The following is a 14,139-nucleotide window of genomic DNA, read 5'->3' on the forward strand; positions in this document are numbered from 1 at the left end:
GTCTTGTTTTGGTGCTGTATTTTAAGCCTTGCCGGATAGAGCATGGCGTATTTTACTTGTCGTTCGCATAGTAGCTTCTTTACACCTGTGAACAGTTTCCTTTCCTGCTGTACCGCCATAGTGAAGTCTGGGAAGATGCGGATTATGTTGGCCTCCCATCTTAATTCCTGTTTCTCCCTGGCAGTTCTCAATATCAGATCTCTGTCTCTGTAGTTGAGCAGGCGTGCGACAATAGGCCTGGGATATGCCCCAGGTTTCGGTTTGGGTGCCAGTGATCTGTGTGCCCTCTCCACGATGAACATTGCTGACCAGCCAGGGTCCCCCAGTAGGTTACGGAGGAGGTCTTCCACCGCCTTCTCCATTGACCCCTTTAGAGCCTCCTCTGGAACCCCGATAATGCGGATATTGTTCCGCCGAGACCTGGCCTCCAAATCCTCACACTTAGATTTCACTGTTCCCAGTTCAATCGCCATTGTAGACACCATGGTCTTCAACGCCTCAAGTGCGTCTTCTGCTCCGGAAATTCTTGTCTCCGCCTCTGTAATGCGTGCTGTTGTCTTGTCTAGCTTGGTTTTAATGGATGTAACCTCAGCTGTTATACCATCCAATTTGACATTGAGCGCGGCAAACCCCTGCTGCATTGCTTGGAAGACCGCTTGCGGATCCATCATGGCCGCTTGCGCCGCCGGTTGTTCTCGTGGAGGCCCGTCTTCAGACATCAAGGGTTGTGCTCCTTTATCGAGTGTTTTCGTGAAACTTTCAATGGATCCCTTCCCTTTCTTTTGACCAGGACGATTGGGCATTGTCTGTACGGAGTCTACTCCTCACCCCCCTCCTCACGAGGGTCTGGGGACTGTCCTCAACCCGCTTATGTGTGAAGCTTGTGGTATTTCCTCCAGGCTGATTAATGCTAGCGCCGTGGCCTGAGAGCACGTTCCAGTTCCTGCCACCCCACCTACTAGTTGCTTTGTCCTCCGGTATTGGGCCTATGTGTCCGCTGTGATCGCTGTGGCCACGCTAGCCCCCAACGGGGAGCACCCCCATCAGCACCACAACTCCTCTGGCCCCAAGTTCTTCCGTATCCTCTCAGCGTGTTGGGGGTGTGATGTCTGTGATAGTGGTAAGCCATATCGGAGTAGTCGGCCCTTATCCTGCACGTGAGGCTGCTGGCTGTTGCAGTACTCCCCCACCGCCAGTGACTTCCAGAGCGCCGCAGGCCCGCCGCCCTCAATGACCACCGCCTCCGAGAGCCACTGCCCACCAGCCCCCTCCAAATGCGCCTTCGTGTCTGTGCCCAGTTGTCGAGCGACTACACTCGAGCCAGCCGTGGGATGTCCCTTTGGGGGAACGGGGGGGCCTTTCGTCGCCGAGTGTCCACGTTTATTGAAGGGATGTGGTATGGAGGGACGCGCCAAGGCGCCCACATGCGTGGGTGGGAAGGGAGAGCTCCCCGCTGGCCTTCCAAACGGGTTCCTCGGAGTCCCCAGATGCGCGTTAGTGCGGGGAGGCCCAATCCCTCGATGCCGACCTCCCACGCGCCCGGGAGCAGCAGTCCAGCCTGGCACCCGCGCCCTCCTACCTTGCGGGCCGCGGCCCTGTCTTCGATCCTCCGGTTCGTCTCGTGCCCAGGCGGGGGTGGGAGGGGGTAGGCCAGCAGGCGCTCGACGGACTCCGGAGCGCGGGCGCCCCCCCCCCGGCCCGCTGTGCCTCCTCCGCGTCCCCGGCAGCCCGCGCTGCCGTCTCCGGGCTCCTCCCCTCTTCCAGCAGCGCTCTGAGCCGTATGATCTTTCTCACGGCGCGGTTCTGTCAATTGAGCGAGTTTCTTCACGGGACTTCGCTTGCAGTTGGATGAGGTGTTGCTTTATAAGTTATTTGCGTTTTTCATGCGAACCAAGTCGAATTATTCATCGTATTGGCTTCCAGGCCTTGGTCGTCGCAGGAGCTCACGCGAGTGCGACCATTCCGTCTCGCGCGCAACAGCGCCCCCCATAGTTGGGTCGAGATTTAATGACAAAGTTGAACATGACAATCTCGTTCACGGAGGAGGGCATAGTATGTTCCACTCCAGGAATTCACTATTCAAATGTATGCAAAATGATTAGAGCATATTCGGGACACCTAGCCATGAGAGCCATACCATTAGAGCCAGAAATCTTCACATATGGTGTGCTTTATGGCAGGATTGCCAGGCCTCGCAGACAGTCATGAGAACCCCTGAGTTCTTAATCAGACCCAGAATACCGATGCACAAGGTGAAGAGACAAGTATTCCCCTTGACGATACACACAGCCGCAATGCGAGGGAAAGTGGTCTTGGTTGACGGTTACGATGACGAGGGCAGACAATGGTGTGCCATAATTGCCATTGAAGAAGGATATTGAGTGACTGACATCACCGATGACCATCTGTTTGAAGAACGAGCAGAAATGGGAGAGACAATAGTGGAAGTGAGTCTCACCTTTTGGGTAAAGATGATCAAAAGAGAAGTACCTCAGAGAATGATGTTGGCACCAAAACGTCCTGAATGTTTTGATGACATACCCAAGGTGCCTGTCTCAGTGTGGACTACAGGACCCTATGACGTGGGTCTCTTGAAAGGGGTAGGGGAACTAAAGATTAAACTGAAACCAGGAGCAATTCTACCAAGAGCCTGACAATATCCCATGTCCAAAGACAATTTCTGCCATGATGGACCAAGGCTTATTGGGGACGTCAGAGTCACCATGTAATATGTCGGTGTATACTGTGAAAAAAAAGTAAAGGGGGGGATCTTGGAGGCTAGTGCAGGACCTAAGGCCAATAAACGATATTGTTGAGGCCAAGTTCCCTCTAGTCCCTAACCCGTCTACAATCCTATGTAATATACCCGTTGAGGCAAAATATTTCACAGTGATTGACTTGAAAAATGCATTTTTCGCAATCCCTTTGCACCGAGACTCGCAAGATCTAATGTCAGACAAATGCGTCTGAAAAGCACGAGGCAGCCACATGGGTACTGTGAGTCTCCTTCTATTTTCAACAGAGTCCTGCAGATGGACATAAGCAATATTGCATTAAGAAGTGTCGTCCTGCAGTATGTGGATGTATGTAATCTGCAGCACAACAGAAGAGCAATGCAGGCACGATTCTGTTCAGCTATTGACAATACTGGCTGAGAAAGGCTATAAGGTTGACAATATTGTCAACGAGAAGTGCTGTACATAGGCCAGCTGATCTCACATGAAGGAAAGAAAGTGACCCCAGAAAGGGCTGAAGCCATATTTAACACGGCTGAGCCACACACGATAAAGCAGATGCAGAGCTTTTTAGGCCTATGCAACTATGTCAGGGCATGGGTCTTCGACTACAGCTCTGACACTAAGCCTTTACTTCAGGCCCTAAAGAAGGCCCAAGTGACAAAAGAAAAGATCGAATGGTCTGAGACCATGGAGAAAGGGTTTGCTGAACTCAAAAGGGCTATTTGCACAGCTCCAGTTCTAGGGATCCCCAATTATGCAGAGGAATCTTACCTGTTTTCACACACACATGGCAGCGTCATGACGGCAGTGCTCGCTCTAAGAACCTCGTTGGGATACAAGCCCCTGGCATATAACCGCAGGAATCTGGACCCAGTAATGTGAGGCTACTTCCCATGCGAACAAAGTTTAGCTGCCGCAGCGTTTGCCATAGAAATAGGATGCTCTATGACGCTGTACGACAAGCACTCGCTATTTGCCATTCTGGAGAAACCAAAGGGCACATTGACATCTCGCAGAGCTTCTGCTTATGAAGTGATCATATCGAATCCATCGATTAAAAATAGTCCGATGTAAGATAGTGAACCCAGCCATGTTCATAGCAGAGCCATTCACTGAAGGAGAGTCGATACATGACTGTGCAAATTATGAAGAATTCTATGATGAAATCCCCAGGGTGAAAGAAAATGCCTTGGCAGGAGGAGAGGTAGTCTTTATTGATGGGTCTTCTAGGATCGATCAAAGTGACGGACAAAGATATACAGGTGTCGCTGTAATGAAACACACAGCAAATGGAGAATTTCAAGTGCTTCTTAGTGCACGAATACCATCTCATTACTCAGCACAGGCTGCAGAATTATTGGCATCGATACTCGCCATTGAGAATCACGCAGACCGGGAAGTAACGGTGTACAGTGACTCCACCTATGTGACGTCAACAATGCACGCAGGACTAGAACAGTGGAAAAGGAGGGGCTACGAGGGGCTACCTGAGAGCAGACGGCACGCCAGTGCAGCACACAGCCCTATTGGACAGGCTGATTAAGGCACGACAGCTCCCAGTGGGCAGAGTGGTCGTGAAATGCGCCCCCCACACGAAGGGGACAGATCTTATCTCATGCGGAAACCAAGCAGCAGACACAGAAGCCAAGCGTATGGCATCCAAAAGTGAGACGGTTGTGGGAGTGGAAATCGCCCATACAAATGAAAGAAAGATGGTTGCACGAATGACACCTGAAGCCTATAATAGTCATGGGCAAATGCAGCTAATGGAACTGCAAGGGGAGGCGCCACAGGAAGAGAGAAACCTGTGGCAAAGTCAAGGGTGTTCTTTAAACCCCTCTGACAGCTTGTGACGACAAGACATTACTGTTAAACCAGTAATGTCTGTAGCCCTATTAAAAATAGCGCTGGAGCAGTTACATTACCCAGCACATATGACAAAAGAGAATCTTGCAGCAACGCCCGCGGAAGACTGGTTCATACCGAATTTACCGAAGCAGTTTGCATTCTTTATGGCGAACTGCATAATCTGCCAGCAATTCACATTAAAGGTAATGAGAGGAGTCATCCCCAGGCCAAATGGGCCTTTTCAACACTTGCATGTCGATTACGTCAACATGATTCAAGTATGTAACGGGTACAGATACTTGTTGTGGTGTGTCCATTCTCCAGATGGATAGAGGCAGGTCCATGTACACACCCAGACTCTACCTGTGCGGCCAAATTTTTAGTGAGGGAAGTGTTCCCAAGGTGGCGGGTATGTGAAGTCATGAGATCAGATAATGGCCTTCACTTTGTTAATTCAATATTTGAGCAGATTAGCTTGCTGCTTGGTATAAAGCACAAGTTCTCGTCGGCTTATCATCCGCAAGGTAATGGGATCTGTGAGAAGCTAATGGCTTGTTAAAGGAGAGGATAGCCAAGTTGAAGCTTACTCTAAGTAAGGGATGGTTGCACTTTCTTCCACTGGCACTGTATGTACTTCGGAACCAACCAGGCTCCGACCATCATCTTACGCCACACGAGATAGCCACAGGAAGAAGAACTCACCTGACACCCCGAGATAGAAATAGATGTGATGCCCATTCCACAGGAGAGGTTTTAGGGTCTGAAATGCAAAATTACCTGAACTGCATGGCATCTTGCCTTACTGTAATTTCAGACCAGCTGCAGCGATGACGAAAAGCGTGCCGCGCAGCACAGGAGACACTGCAACAGACCCAGTTCAATGTCTACGTGTTTCACTCGTCTTCCCTGGAGACGCCGTCCTTTGGGGGGGGGGGGGGATATGGGGACCATACAAGGAAAAAGTGGAACGAGCCAACGGTCCTTTTATTGTGGAGGACTGCACTCAATCTGCAGTAAAGCTACAAGTTAGGAGAGTTTAGATTTTTCTCGGTGATATCAAACCCTACATCGGAGAAGGCCCCCTGTCTGCACCCCAACGAGAGGAATCGACGAACGCCGCAGCACATGCAGACGAGATCCATGACGAGAAACGACGCATGACCAGCAAGACCAAGACAAATAGCTTTTTGCAAGTTGTGGCTTAAATAGGACACTTCCTCTAAGCAAAAAAGGAGATAAGGACATAAGAACGGACACTCTGTGCATCCTAGTTGCAGGGTGAAGAAGAAAATTGAGTGTATAAGCCACAACACAATCTGTTGATTCGAACTTTGGACTGAGGCCCACTTAAGCCTTGATGAGAATAAAAGATGCCACATTTTGACAGAGGACATTTACATTGGAAGCAAATGCAGTATCCCGACTCGTTCCACACCGAAACCCTATCCAGAATCACTTATGGTGTCCCACAGTAGAGACATCACAAAGGACCTGGTCACTTATTTTGAGCTAGTGCGAAGATCATACTGTCATTGGTAGGGAGACTCACCAGTGTCAGAATTTTTACAAGATCCTGAAAATGAAAAGACCATAAGACTGTCATTGCCGGACAACTTATCCTACTCCCGGAGTACAATGAGAAAGAATCAAATGTTCCCAACACAGGCGGAAATAGATGAGCTTATCACCACACTGTTCTTTCGCATAATCGAAGACTGTCCAACTCTTATCTGGAGAACAGACACACTCCCGTTTCTTCGAGACCCAGCAAACACCGAACATTTAAGCCATCTTTTAAATGAGATCAGAATTCTAGTCTCACTCCACGCGACTGGACGGCGCAGAGCTTGTTTACATCAAGGAAAAAACATATAATCCTGAACCCAGCAAGGCAGGACAGATGTCCCTCTCACCAGAAGACAGCAGATTGGCACATAATGTCCTCTTTCGCCTAGTCACTGACTTTCCAGAACTAGTGGGGAGACATATCGATGTTGATGTCCACACATTGATCAGAGATCCAGTTAATGTCGCACAGATGGGAATGCTCCTGCATGGAATCATGCTTAGAGTGGAACTTTCTAACCATCAGAGGAGCAATCTGAGGAGATTCTAAAGCCTTCTGCCGAGGGACAGATCGAGGGAGCAGAGTCAAGAACTTAATTTATTTTTTCACTATTCCATCATACTGATCAGATTCCAATATGTGCTCCGGACCGAAGCAGATTTGAGGAGTGGACTGGGAGCTTACTTACTTTGAACACGCATAGTAAAGGAACTCACTGACGTGTTTTCTTACTTGATTTCTTTCCATAGTCTAGTCTAGCAAAGGAACTGCATCCTGAAATAAGTGACCATTTGTCACTCACAAGAGGGGGAGGACACTTTTGAAACACCTGACACTCTTAAACGCAGAACTTGAAAGACTATATTGGGTGGGGGAATAATATCGACATTTGTTAAATGATCAAGATGGGGGTCCAGAGCAGCAACCTGGTCCTCCCACAAGAAGAGAGACGCGCCCGCTTCTCTGGCAGAAAATGCTGCCGCCTAACGTATAGAACCATAATGTATCATTTTTATCATTATTTTACTGTCATTAACGATCAGAACTGCGTTCTTTATTGGTGCACAAAGCGTTCCAATTTCAGTGCACCCACCAGATGATGCACGTGTGAAACCCACAAAAGCACCCAGACCTTATATAGTCATTCCAGTCCCTAGAAGATCTGACGGAGGAGTGAATGAACTTGAAATGAATGCAATTAGCAATGAGACACACGCAATTGAGGTAACGAACGAAAAGAAAAAGCCAGAGACAGGGTCGGCATGAAGTGAAATCACTGACTACACGCACACAAACACTGAATGCACATGAAACGGGCCTAGTATCAATGACTGCAGAACCACAAACCAAAGCAGCAGAGAGGAAGAGACTGCCTGCCATAGAAACTTCACAGAAGAGTTAAGAGAAAAACCAACAGAAGCAGTAGTATCAGGAATTCTTGAGAAAACAAAAGCCATCTTAGAGAAACTCTCTGCATGGACACAAATGATAGTAGACTCATTATTCCTGCACATAGCCAGAGCGAGGAAACTTCAAGAGGAAATGAAGAACAAAACAGCAGAAACTGTATTGCCAAGCACACATGTCCTAACACAAGGGACAAGTACCAGTTCTACAATACAGCCATATACGGGACCAACGTCCCGCTGGTTGGCGTGGGCATTTGCACCCAATAGAGCAAGGATGCCCGAGTACCAGGAAAGAGCTGCCAGACTGTTGTCCACTCAAATGGTGCAGATGAGGAAGCCTGCACCATGGACCAGGATACCTGAAAATCCTTCAGCAAGAAAAAGCCATACGATGCATTCAGGGAGGTCGTCATAGCCAACTACAGGAAAACATTAAGAATCAAAAGAAGTATGCATGAAAATGACAATGAACTAATCGACTACCAGGACAGCACAGCACATTTGGGAAACCATCATCTTCAAACCATCCTGTACAAACCCAGAAGATGAAGAAAGAATGAACCCAGACGATGAAGTGAAGATGAGTACAGAGGAACCAAGTAAGATGAATCCAAAGGAGGAAGCGGAAGTGGCCGATGAATTGCCCAGAGGGGTGGGGGGGGGGGAGTGTAGAGGAGGTCCAAAATAAAGCTTGCACTCCCATCACCCATTTTGAAGTACCAGGAACGTTCACACCAAAATATGTGACGTATGATGAACAAATAAACCAGCAGAGAGCCACAGTAGGGCTCTGCCCAGTGCCCATCAGAAGAACCACACCTGTTGAAGTGCAAATGCCCAGGAAACCATGGGACAGTAAGGTATCATTGAGAAAACCCTACCGGCAAATACGACGAAACGAAGATTGCCTAAGTACTGTCCCGGAAGAAACCAAAAAGGCCTTGATGGAAGACTAATGGTGACGTCATGAAGGCCCGGACGGACTCGCAGATGGAAGATATGACGACCCAAGGATGACACACGAGACGAAATGCCATAAGTAAGGATATCGTGAGCTTAGAAGGAGAGAACGATGTTGAAATATAAAGAAGCTTAAGCTGTAAAGCAGGATGAAGTCATTCAACCAGCTAACGCCTGTACATATGCTTGAAACCGCAAGAAAGCAAAGAAAACAGTGCAGCTTGCTATGCTAGGTAGAAGAATAGAGCGGCAAGCGCCATTATACATAATCTACATCAAAACGAAGCACAGTATTATAAGTGTGAGTCTACTTTACACAAAAGCAGAATCAACTCAGGTTACTAGATGCCAAACAGGACAAGAGTCGTATTCCGGCTGAAACGAGAAGAGCTGGCTGAATCGAAACTCAGCAGATGCAACTTAAGCCAGAAAGAGCCAAGGTTAGACCAATAAAAGGAATGAACAGTAGCTTTGCATAATTGAAGCTTAAGAACAGAATATCCTGTCTTTGGAAGGTCGAGATAAGGAGGCGCAGGCAGGTGGCAAGCCAAATAAGAATTAAATGCACAAATTGTGGGAACCTCGGCAAATTCACGGTGTGAGCAGCACGTGACCACCTGAGTGAGAAGTAGCACGGGTTCACGCCTATGCTTGGCAGCCGCTGAGACAGAGATATTATAACTTTTCCTGACAAGAAGATGCTGTTTCGAGGCCAACCACAGCTAACTGACACATAGCCACTAAAGTAATGATGGATTGAAGGAAGGCCGGGTGAATCGTGGGGCACCCTGCACCTGGCTGATGATTCTGCATGCTGATAAGTAAAGTGGAAATTTATGCATGGGGTTGAAGCCAACCCAATCACAATGGACCAAATATTCTAAGGTCCTATAGATGGCAGAACCAATGGGACGTCGTACTCTTGGTGACGTCTACAATAGTAATGTTTGAAGGAAGGGCTTAGACGCCCACCAGATAGTGTTTATCCAATCCTCTCACTCTTTAACATATACAGATATAGTACCTATATTAAAGTTACCTTTTCCTAACCAATAGAAATGCATATTAACTTTTGAGTGTTACACGTCAATTATGACGAGTTTTGAGTATAAATGTTATTGTTTGTATGAAGTTCGTTGGCGTTGAAGCGAGATGGACTATCGCATCACTGTTGATTTCCATGACTCCCCGTTTTTTTTGTACTCGTCATTAAACAGACTCCCTTTGCCAAACCATTGAGTTGTCCTTATTGATTGGTGTTTGAGTAATAAACCTGCACCCCCATCCATCTCAAAGGTGCAGCTATATCGTCTTAAAGTACTCCGGTGCAAACCCCGGCTTTATGGGCCGGCTGGGAGTCTCCCCAGTACACTGCCACCCAGCAGGGTTTCTGTCCTTGCCGGACAGTCAGCCAGCCAATCACCACAGAGTGAATTTGGGTCTCATGGGAGACCAAGCACAGGGAGTTTCGCGCACCTCTCTCACTTCCTGCCTAACCCAGCCACTTGTCTCTCAGAAAACCCGCCAGAGGCAAAATGAACAAAGGCCAAACCTGGTTTGACGCGCAGAGAAACTCTCTAGACGGACCTTGCCACGAAGACCTGGTGAAAAAAGACCAGGCACCATTTTAGCAAAGATGGCTGTATGCCATTTTGAAAAAGATGCCTCCTGCAGTTACTTTACCGGAGCCGTGAACGGTCCCGGTAAATGCAAACCAAGGTAGTTCAAAACTAATCCACTGCCACTAGCCAGTCAATTGAGGAAAGGGTAACCATGTTACATGAGCATTTAGATGCAGGGGATACTAAGTAACCCCTCCAGCACTCTATTATAAGATGGGGTGTGCTGGGTCTAGCAAGTACAATGCTAAGTAAAGTCAATTTCACTTTTACTGTTCTGGAAAACAGTAGTTGATCTCAGAGAGGGTATTTAAACCTTGGGAAGTCTGAAAGACTTCCCTGTGCCCCTGCACTGAAGGTGCTTTGGAACACAATTGCAAAAGATGATGGCTATGGAGTTGGTTAGACTCCATAACCAAATGAAACCGTGTATAAAATCACATTAAAATACATACGAGAGTGGGGAAAAAGGTCTCGCTCTCTCCAGGGTAAAAAATCAAGTCCTCAAAATCCAGCAAAGTTCCTGGGGGATCGCTAAGGTGGAGAGAATGAACACATTTTTGAGAATGCTCCCTAACACATGGCTTCGTGGCACTTAGTCCAGGCTGTCCAAATAGGTGTTTCTGACCATGTTCTTCGGCTTCTCACTCACATAATGATAGAGTTGTACGGCACCTGGTCTGTATGGATGGCTGAGAGCGTACCCCTGAGTGTATTTGTCGATAACTGGTGAATGTTGGATTTGTCCGAAGTAGAATGGGTGGTTGTGTTCTCTTCGGGCCTTCCGTCTTGTCATGAACTTAATGGGAGGTGGTGTGGGGGGATCCCAGGATCCCTCTTCAACTTTCACTAGCTGAATACATTTGTATCTTTTTGTTTGACCCATTGTGAGACAGGTATGTGGCGTTGGTTGGCTGCAAGTGTACAGAATGCAAGTGTTCAGATTATCTACTGGTAGCTATTCTGCCAAGATAACGAGGATCTTAACCGCTACATCAAAGAGCAACCAGCTTGGCAAATGTATTGCCTTTAGTGTTCCTATAGGGGAACAATTGTTTGCAGCTATTGGTGCAGTCTTGGAGAATAATTCAAACAATTACTTTTTTTTTTTTTAAAGGTCATAAAATGAGGGTCATTGATGTGATCAGAGATATGTAGCAGCTTGGCTTGTGCAATCTGAAAGGAAAGTTGTTCTACATGTCCTGTGCAGTGGTGTATTTAGACACTTTCACAATACATGTGCACTGATTGTGTGTCGTGGTTAAAAAAAAAAAGTGCTGTGGTTTAGTTTTGTGCCACATATTTCAAAATATAGAAATACCACAGGGTGACCCTTCGTTGTCAAGTTACAGGTTTTGTTCTGGATGCGTCTTGCGCCCACCACAGATCATGTATCCTGCCAGTGAAGAGCCCTGCTGAATTGAATTACCTGTATGGAGACTGCAAGTATCCATTGTAGAAGAAACATTTGAGTACATTGAAGCCATGTTCTGGAAGCATTGTTTTTCATATGAGCTGATTGAGCTTAGTACCATTTTGTTTCTTTTTATAATGGCGTTGGGGAAGGGGAGCATCCTCTCTCCAGAGCCTGTTTCCTCCATTTGGCATGAACCGCCCACCCTCGACGCATACCCCAGTTGAATAACATCTGCTAAGGTTATTCTGATCAGAAAAGTGCATGGTTATAGTTTATTACAACCATATCCTTTTTGTGTTTCAGGTGGAACTTGACTTCTTGTGGAACCAGTGTTGCCAGTTCCGAGTGCAGCGAGGAACTGTTTTCATCAGTATCAGTTGGTGATCAAGATGATTGTTACTCTCTTCTGGATGATCAAGAGTTTACTTCGTTTGATCTCTTTCCAGAGGGTAGTGTCTGCAGTGATGTTTCTTCTTCTATCAGCACGTACTGGGATTGGTCCGACAGTGAATTTGAGTGGCAGGTAGGCTTTCTTAATTTATTCAGAAGTGGTGCGATTAGCTACCATAGAATGATGGTAGTTTTTCCAGATTACGGAATTCAAAGTACTTGTCCTCATTTTTTAAATTACCTGCAAACCTATGAGTTCATGTATTTATTTATAGTGCTGGCTTAGTCTTGACCACCAGTATAACATAAAGTTGCAGTCTTCAGTCATCAACCCGACTACATACCCTGACAGGAAAGTGGAGCAGAAAGTGTCATTCCAAGAGATGTCACTCTTTAACTAGGGGATCATTGCCTAAAATTGCTTTGCTCTTTTGATGCATGCAGAGCAGAAGGTGCAAGCACTGTACATGTAATTTAGGTGATTTCTGTTGAGGGCACTAACGATTCTGTATTCAGAAGGGCACCCTTGTGTTCTCTAGTGCACGGAATGGTGGGTTAAGACTTATACACGCTTTTGGGACGGATGTAGCATTCTGATGATTATGGAATGTATTTGTGGGAGTGGCTTAGCTGGTGTGCATGAAATGTGTTGTAAAGTAGGCACTTAACCACACTCGACACAGTGGGCACCTGAGCATCACCGCCACCATTGCTGGCTGGCTTTGTCATTGGCCTGCCCTACAGTTACAAATGACAAATATATTTTTGTGTTTGAAATTTTCCAAATGTTTACTGTCTGTTGTGGCAAAATCACAATTTCTAATGTGCAATTTAAAAAGCAGGTTAATAGACCTTGAATGGGGGGGGGGGGGTGAGAAGGTTCTATGCTTGCACTACATTCTGGTGTTCTTAACATCTTTCCATTCATGAGGTGGTATTTTCCCAGCGACTCCCTTTCAGAATACATTCTAAAATAAGTAATTTTTTTGGCGGTGCAGTCAAATCAATACAAATCGGTCTCCAAGTACCCCCATGGGGGGGTGTGTGTGTGTGTGCGTGATGTATTCAGCTGCTGCTGTCTAATTGTTGGGTCATACTTGTAAAAGTATAAGCAGTCCCAGTGATGTCTGGTCTTTGTAGCAAGTAAGGTACAGAAGCATTGCACATATATATTTGTGGTTGGAAAAGTGACAGCAGGAATGAGATGCTTGCGTGAAATAACTTTAAAATGGATTTGACTTGGATGTGATTTTGAAAGCTTATTTTTTTTTTTTCTGCTCCTCCTTTAAGTTGCCTGGCAGTGATATTGCAAGTGGAAGTGACGTTCTATCTGATGTTATACCGAGTATCCCCAGTTCTCCTCGTCTTGTTTCAAAAAAGAAAAACAAGCACAGGAATCTTGATGAGCTCCCTTGGACTGCAATGACAAACGATGAGCAGGTAAACGTTTTTACAGTTCTATACCAGTAAAAGTTAATTTACTAGAGGGGGAATAATGGAGGGGCTCTCTGGTGAACGATGGTTGCCTCCATGTCCTTCCTGCCAAATAAAATTTGAGACCTCTTTGCTGCAAATACAGACTATAAATAAGCTATAAAAAAGCTGAGAGTAGCTAAAATGTAAAGATTTATTTTTAGTTGTCTTGACTTTGACTCACCACCAAAGGCAAGGCAAGCTGCCTTTGCTAGTGAAGTCCAGACTGGAAGTGGACGTTTCAAGCGCCATAGAAGATTTTTTCCCCATTTGACCAACATTGTATGTAGGGCAAATCAGGTCCACTATTCTACCCCCCCCCCCCCAACCCACCCACCCACCACACAAGTTAAGTTAATTTCTGTTGTGCAGTTATTCAAGATATCCAAGGGCTTTTTATTAAGAGGGGTGAAGGGTGGAACCTGCTGTCTGGCGTCAAACTTGCCTATCCCGAGGAATGCAAGTAGAAAATTGTTTGAAGGACTTATTCTTTCCTGTGGTTTAGTTTATTTACTTATATAGCGCACCTAAGCCAAGTGTATCTGGGCGCTTTTACTTGGATACATGGTATGTTACAGATCTCCCTTGGCTACCTTGTCTTCTACTTCCTCCCCTGTCCCCTCTCATACTCCCTCTTCACCTCTGCAGGACTTTACCTCAGCCTTGTACCCCTCCCCGGAAGGTTTTCAACGCTGGCAACCTTCTTCATCTAGCCACT

At 46.6% G+C, this 14,139-nt stretch overlaps 1 protein-coding gene across 1 annotated transcript in view; it reads left to right on the top strand.

Annotated features, from left to right (window-relative positions):
* FAM199X (family with sequence similarity 199, X-linked) overlaps window positions 1-14,139 on the top strand; it is a 159,579-nt gene that overhangs the window by 25,808 nt on the left and 119,632 nt on the right. The window contains exons 2-3 of the mRNA XM_069612723.1: window positions 11,862-12,081; window positions 13,239-13,388. Coding sequence (XP_069468824.1) covers window positions 11,862-12,081; window positions 13,239-13,388 — 370 coding nt within the window. The remainder of the gene's footprint in view (window positions 1-11,861; window positions 12,082-13,238; window positions 13,389-14,139) is intronic.

Source organism: Ambystoma mexicanum, chromosome 5p (assembly GCF_040938575.1).
Source record: "Ambystoma mexicanum isolate Mex_15411 chromosome 5p, UKY_AmexF1_1, whole genome shotgun sequence".
NCBI classification, from domain to species: domain Eukaryota; kingdom Metazoa; phylum Chordata; class Amphibia; order Caudata; family Ambystomatidae; genus Ambystoma; species Ambystoma mexicanum.